The following is a 7,982-nucleotide window of genomic DNA, read 5'->3' on the forward strand; positions in this document are numbered from 1 at the left end:
ACTCTGCACGCTGAGCTCTGATTGGTCAGCAGGCAGTGCTTTCACCGTTGAACTCTTAGCCTGCAACCTAACCTGCTCCGGGGCAGGTTAGCCGTTCAGCATAAGTTACCATGGAGATCTAGCCTGCTAAAAAGAGAACCAGCTTCGTAGGACCGGAAACCCAGAGTTAACCTGAAGTTAGCCGGCTAAGCGAAAATCCTCTTCGTAGTATACCCCCCTGGTTCTGATTACAGAGGCACCATGTGATCACGTGCTGCTTCAAAGAGAACATGTATGTTATAGTGAGACACGAAGTGTTTGCTCACCATTTGTCGCTCTTGTTCTGCGTCGACTCGCTCTTTCCGTCACAGGCGACGATCTTCACTTTGTCGACTTTCACCAAATCCGTCACCTCCCGAAACTCCACGTCGTTCAGAACAAACGTCCACACGTTGTCGCAGAACCGGTACGTGTTCAGAGAACCCTGAGAGAGAGGAACACAACACAGAACATCAGGGAAACACAAAGAACATCAGGGAACCACACAGAACATCAGGGAAACACACAGAACATCAGGGAAACACAAAGAACATCAGGGAACCACACAGAACATCAGGGAACCACACAGAACATCAGGGAACCAAACAGAACATCAGGGAAACACACAGAACATCAGGGAAACACACAGAACATCAGGGAAACACACAGAACATCAGGGAACCACACAGAACATCAGGGAACCAAACAGAACATCAGGGAAACACACAGAACATCAGGGAAACACACAGAACATCAGGGAAACACACAGAACATCAGGGAAACACACAGAACATCAGGGAAACACACAAAACATCAGGGAAACACACAGAACATCAGGGAAACACACAGAACATCAGGGAAACACACAGAACATCAGGGAAACACACAGAACATCAGGGAACCACACAGGACATCAGGGAAACACACAGAACATCAGGGAAACACACAGAACATCAGGGAACCACACAAAACATCAGGGAAACACACAGAACATCAGGGAAACACACAGAACATCAGGGAACAACACATAAACACACAGAACATCAGGGAAACACACAGAAACACACAGAACATCAGGGAACCACACAGAACATCAGGGAACCACACAGAACATCAGGGAACCACACAGAACATCAGGGAAACACACAAAACATCAGGGAACCACACAGAACATCAGGGAAACACACAAAACATCAGGGAAACACACAGAACATCAGGGAACCACACAAAACATCAGGGAAACACACAGAACATCAGGGAAACACACAGAACATCAGGGAACAACACATAAACACACAGAACATCAGGGAAACACACAGAAACACACAGAACATCAGGGAACCACACAGAACATCAGGGAACCACACAGAACATCAGGGAACCACACAGAACATCAGGGAAACACACAAAACATCAGGGAACCACACAGAACATCAGGGAAACACACAAAACATCAGGGAACCACACAGAACATCAGGGAAACACACAGAACATCAGGGAAACACACAGAACATCAAGGAAACACACAGAACATCAGGGAAACACACATAAACACACAGAACATCAGGGAAACACACATAAACACACAGAACATCAGGGAAACACACAGAACATCAGGGAAACACACATAAACACACAGAACATCAGGGAAACACACAGAACATCAAGGAAACACACAGAACATCAGGGAAACACACATAAACACACAGAACATCAGGGAAACACACAGAACATCAAGGAAACACACAGAACATCAGGGAAACACACATAAACACACAGAACATCAGGGAAACACACATAAACACACAGAACATCAGGGAAACACACATAAACACACAGAACATCAGGGAAACACACAGAACATTAGAGAAACACACAAAACATTAGGGAAACACACAGAACATCAGGGAAACACACAGAACATCAGGGAAACACACAGAACATCAGGGAAACACACAGAACATTAGAGAAACACACAGAACATTAGAGAAACACACAGAACATCAGGGAAACACACATAAACACACAGAACATCAGGGAAACACACAGAACATCAGGGAAACACACAGAACATCAGGGAACCACACAGAACATCAGGGAAACACACAGAACATCAGGGAAACACACATAAACACACAGAACATCAGGGAAACACACATAAACACACAGAACATCAGGGAACCACACAAAACATCAGGGAACCACACAAAACATCAGGGAACCACACAGAACATCAAGGAAACACACAGAACATCAGGGAAACACACATAAACACACAGAACATCAGGGAACCACACAGAACATCAGGGAAACACACAGAACATCAGGGAAACACACAGAACATCAAGGAAACACACAGAACATCAAGGAAACACACAGAACATCAAGGAAACACACAGAACATCAAGGAACCACACAAAACATCAGGGAACCACACAGAACATCAAGGAAACACACAGAACATCAGGGAAACACACAGAACATCAGGGAACCACACAAAACATCAAGGAAACACACAGAACATCAAGGAAACACACAGAACATCAAGGAACCACACAAAACATCAGGGAAACACACAGAACATCAAGGAAACACACAGAACATCAAGGAACCACACAAAACATCAGGGAAACACACAGAACATCAGGGAAACACACAGAACATCAGGGAACCACACAGAACATCAGGGAAACACACATAAACACACAGAACATCAGGGAACCACACAAAACATCAGGGAACCACACAAAACATCAGGGAACCACACAAAACATCAGGGAAACACACAGAACATCAGGGAAACACACAGAACATCAAGGAAACACACATAAACACACAGAACATCAGGGAACCACACAAAACATCAGGGAACCACACAAAACATCAGGGAAACACACAGAACATCAAGGAAACACACAGAACATCAGGGAAACACACAGAACATCAGGGAAACACACAGAACATCAAGGAAACACACAGAACATCAGGGAACCACACAGAACATCAGGGAAACACACAGAACATCAGGGAAACACACAGAACATCAAGGAAACACACAGAACATCAAGGAAACACACAGAACATCAGGGAAACACACAGAACATCAGGGAACCACACAGAACATGAGAGAAACACACAGAACATCAAGGAAACACACAGAACATCAGGGAAACACACATAAACACACAGAACATCAGGGAAACACACATAAACACACAGAACATCAGGGAAACACACAGAACATCAGGGAAACACACATAAACACACAGAACATCAGGGAACCACACAGAACATCAGGGAAACACACAGAACATCAGGGAAACACACAGAACATCAGGGAAACACACAGAACATCAGGGAAACACACAGGACATCAGGGAAACACACAAAACATCAAGGAAACACACAGAACATCAGGGAACCACACAAAACATCAGGGAACCACACAAAACATCAGGGAAACACACAGAACATCAGGGAAACACACAGAACATCAGGGAAACACACATAAACACACAGAACATCAAGGAAACACACATAAACACACAGAACATCAGGGAACCACACAGAACATCAGGGAACCAAACAGAACATCAGGGAAACACACAGAACATCAGGGAACCACACAGAACATCAGGGAAACACACAAAACATCAGGGAAACACACAGAACATCAGGGAACCACACAAAACATCAGGGAAACACACAGAACATCAGGGAACCACACAAAACATCAGGGAACCACACAGAACATCAGGGAAACACACAAAACATCAGGGAACCACACAGAACATCAGGGAACCACACAAAACATCAGGGAACCACACAGAACATCAGGGAAACACACAAAACATCAGGGAACCACACAGAACATCAGGGAACCACACAGAACATCAGGGAAACACACAGAACATCAGGGAAACACACAGAACATCAGGGAAACACACAGAACATCAAGGAAACACACAGAACATCAGGGAAACACACATAAACACACAGAACATCAGGGAAACACACATAAACACACAGAACATCAGGGAAACACACAGAACATCAGGGAAACACACAGAACATCAGGGAACCACACAGAACATCAAGGAAACACACAGAACATCAGGGAAACACACATAAACACACAGAACATCAGGGAACCACACAAAACATCAGGGAACCACACAAAACATCAGGGAAACACACAGAACATCAGGGAAACACACAGAACATCAAGGAAACACACAGAACATCAGGGAAACACACAGAACATCAGGGAAACACACAGAACATCAAGGAAACACACAGAACATCAAGGAAACACACAGAAACACACAGAACATCAGGGAACCACACAAAACATCAGGGAACCACACAGAACATCAGGGAAACACACAGAACATCAAGGAAACACACATAAACACACAGAACATCAGGGAACCACACAAAACATCAGGGAACCACACAAAACATCAGGGAACCACACAAAACATCAGGGAAACACACAGAACATCAGGGAAACACACAGAACATCAAGGAAACACACAGAACATCAGGGAAACACACAGAACATCAAGGAAACACACAGAACATCAGGGAAACACACAGAACATCAGGGAAACACACAGAACATCAAGGAAACACACAGAACATCAGGGAAACACACATAAACACACAGAACATCAGGGAAACACACATAAACACACAGAACATCAGGGAAACACACAGAACATCAGGGAAACACACAGAACATCAGGGAAACACACATAAACACACAGAACATCAGGGAAACACACAGAACATCAGGGAAACACACATAAACACACAGAACATCAGGGAAACACACAGAACATCAGGGAAACACACAGAACATCAGGGAAACACACATAAACACACAGAACATCAGGGAACCACACAAAACTGATACGTGTTCAGAAAACCCTGAGAGAGAGGAACACAACCGGCACACAGAACCTTATAGAACATTATAAGTCCTTAGAGAACCACACAGAACATCAGACATACTCAGAGAATACCACAGAGAACCGGTAAATGTTCAGAAAACCCTTAGAGAGTAACATATCATTATTAACCTCATCTAAATGAGGCGTGTATAGAGACTTCATGCTCGAGGTCAGATCAGAGGTCAGAGGTCACAGGAAGTGGACTCACCCTGAAGTTCACTCTGTTTCGGACGCGGTTGGCGAGTGCCGTGTTGATCGCTTTATCAAACTGAAGGAGAACCTGGAGAGCGAGCTGAGGAGTGATCTGTTGAGTCTACGCACACACAGAGAGAGAGAGAGAGAGAGAGAGAGAGAGAGAGAGAGAGAGAGAGAGAGAGAGAGAGAGAGAGAGAGAGAGAGAGAGAGAGAGAGAGAGAGACACAGACAGAGAGACACACAGACAGACACACACACACACACACACACACAGAGAGACACACACAGAGACATATAGACACATACTTTGATAAGATTAAGATATCAAAATTCTTACATTTTTCTCAAAGATTTGACTTTTTCTGGAGAAAAAAGCACACCTTTCTGAATTCTTTCAGAAAACGTCATAATTCTGACTTTTTTTTAAATAACTAAGAATTTAGCTTTTTTCAGAAAATCTCAAATATAGACTTTTCTGAAACCTCTCCTTTCTGAGCCTTTTTCTGAAAACCTCCTAATTCTGATTATAAAGAATAAAACTCACGAGGATTGGTCGCTCAGTATGAGTTAGATAAAAAAAGCTAAATGCTGCCCAACACTTTTTTTTAAGGCTACAGTCTTATGTCTGCTGGTAATATTTAACATAGCCTGTAATAGATCAACTATATCTATATATATATATATATTATTGTACACTCGACAACACTCTGTGACTATAACCTAGCATACTTTCACTCGACAAAGTGAACATTTTTGCTAAAATAATCCACATAATTAATGACAAATTCAGCGTTTTTGTGTGTTTTCAAATTGAAGGACTTGTATATCTCGTTAACACCGACATATGTTGCTCATTGTAAGATCACCAAATACTGGAAAGCATCCCAAAATGTTTGCTAAACTACAGTCAAGAAAATAAAAGATATTCTAATGTTTAATATCTGATTCACAAAAGGAGCATTTATTTAAACCTAAACTGAATATGAGGATCAAGACTGGGTTCCTTAAACTCTTAATGGAACTGGAAAGGAGAGTTTATTATCTTTATTATAATTACTTGTGAATGATACGTTTATTTTCAGCTGCGAAGGAAAGCTTTTTTGTGATCGATCGTCATGCTAACTGAGGCTAGCTGCTGCGAGCTAACAGTCGTGCTAATAAACGTTGCTCTTCTCACCTGATGAGCTCGTCCAGACTCTCCTGGAGACTGTTTCCCAGAGTGGTGTTTCTGTACAGCTGTACGCCATGATGGAGATGATATATGACAAGAAAAAACTTCAGTAAACTCTCTCTCAAACACACCGAGCTAACGAGCTAACGATGCTAACAGCTTCCCTCCACAACAAGCGAGCAGTGAGACGACTTCCGGTTACTTTCAAAATATAAGCGCATCGAGGTTTGGATGCCTCTTCTAATATCAGGGGAGCAGTACATAGTCGTTCTTTTGAGTTAAATATGATTAGATAACATTATATTACATGTGCTGCTCCAAAGTGGGAAACAGTTTGGTTACAGCAGCATTACAAAAACTTAGAAATACAAATAAACCTAAACAGTGACAATTTAAAATGTAATAGTACAAATTAAAAGGATCCTGCACTTTACTGCACGACGTTTATCTCACACTCATCACAATGTCTGTGTGATGTTATGGTTATTATTGTTTATTGTAGTAAAAAGAAACACAGAATTCCTTATAATCTGTTTTTTTTTTCACAGCAGCCTGTTGCTTATTTCTTGCTGCAGCGCAGTGAAGCCTGTTAAAACTGGTTTTACACAGGAGAGGGGGCGGAGAGAAAGAGAGAGAGAGAGAGAGAGAGAGAGAGTGTGTGTGTGTGTGTGTGTGTGTGTGTGTGTGTGGTGTGTGTGTGTGTGTGTGTGTGTGTGTGTGTGTGCGTGTGCGTGTGCGTGTGTGTGTGTGTGTCTCTCCCTTACTGTATTCAGTGATGTCATCTCTTATAAATATGTACTTTTATTGGTATTACAATGTAGTAGTGTTTGTATTATTGCTTGTCGGATGCCTATCACCATCTGGCAAAGGGACTGTGAAAACTAGCCTGTTGGCTAATTTGAGTACATTACATGTTTTTAATATGTTGATTAATGTACACTGTCTCTTGTTTTTAAATAAATCAATTCAATTCAACATATAGAAAACAAATCATGCATCAATCTGCAGGAACCATCATTTATTTATTCCGTTTTTAATAATAATGCTTCGTGTTTCTAGCTGTTATACTAATTTCAGCCCAGCCACAAGAGGCTGTTATTGACCTTTACCCTACTTTTGATAAAATGAAGAAAAAACCAGTCTGTGTGTGTGTGTGTGTGTGTGTGTGTGTGTGTGTGTGTGTGTGTGTGTGTGTGTGTGTGTGAACTCAACAGACCACTCCTCAGCTCGCTCTCCAGGGTCTCCTTCAGTTTTAAAGCGCCCTTTTTTATACCTGTGTTCAGGTTGTATTTTCCTGAAGCTAATACTAGCATCCGATATTAAAGACAAAATGAGTCAGAATCAGCTTTTTTGTCTTTATTATAACATCAGGATTCAACATCATGTATAAAAGAGTGCATCTTTAAAAACGTTAAGATAACAATGATCAACATTTCATAAACAACAGGACATATAGAGAATATAAATAGAGAAGAAGAAGAGTATTGTCTCAGTTTAACCTCTGGAAGATTCATTATTGGGCATATGGGTCTGGTAGATATGATAAAATATATATCATTCAGTGTAAAACATTGTGTTTATGTATCTGTAATTAAACATGGACTTCAATACTTGTTTTTTCAAAGAGACGAGAGGAAAGGAAA

General features: G+C 41.7%; 1 protein-coding gene across 1 annotated transcript; it reads right to left on the bottom strand.

Moving 5' to 3' along the window:
* Positions 1–301: 301 nt before the first annotated feature.
* gtf2a2 (general transcription factor IIA, 2) lies at positions 302–6,689 on the bottom strand (the record flags this gene model as incomplete). Its single annotated transcript, XM_079662641.1, is given in 6 exon segments — positions 302–463; positions 5,182–5,286; positions 6,346–6,350; positions 6,353–6,404; positions 6,410–6,443; positions 6,682–6,689. Coding segments are annotated over 6 exon segments (366 nt in total).
* Positions 6,690–7,982: the final 1,293 nt, after the last annotated feature.

The sequence above is a fragment of the Notothenia rossii genome (assembly GCF_949606895.1).
Source record: "Notothenia rossii genome assembly, chromosome: 2".
Lineage (NCBI taxonomy): Eukaryota > Metazoa > Chordata > Actinopteri > Perciformes > Nototheniidae > Notothenia > Notothenia rossii.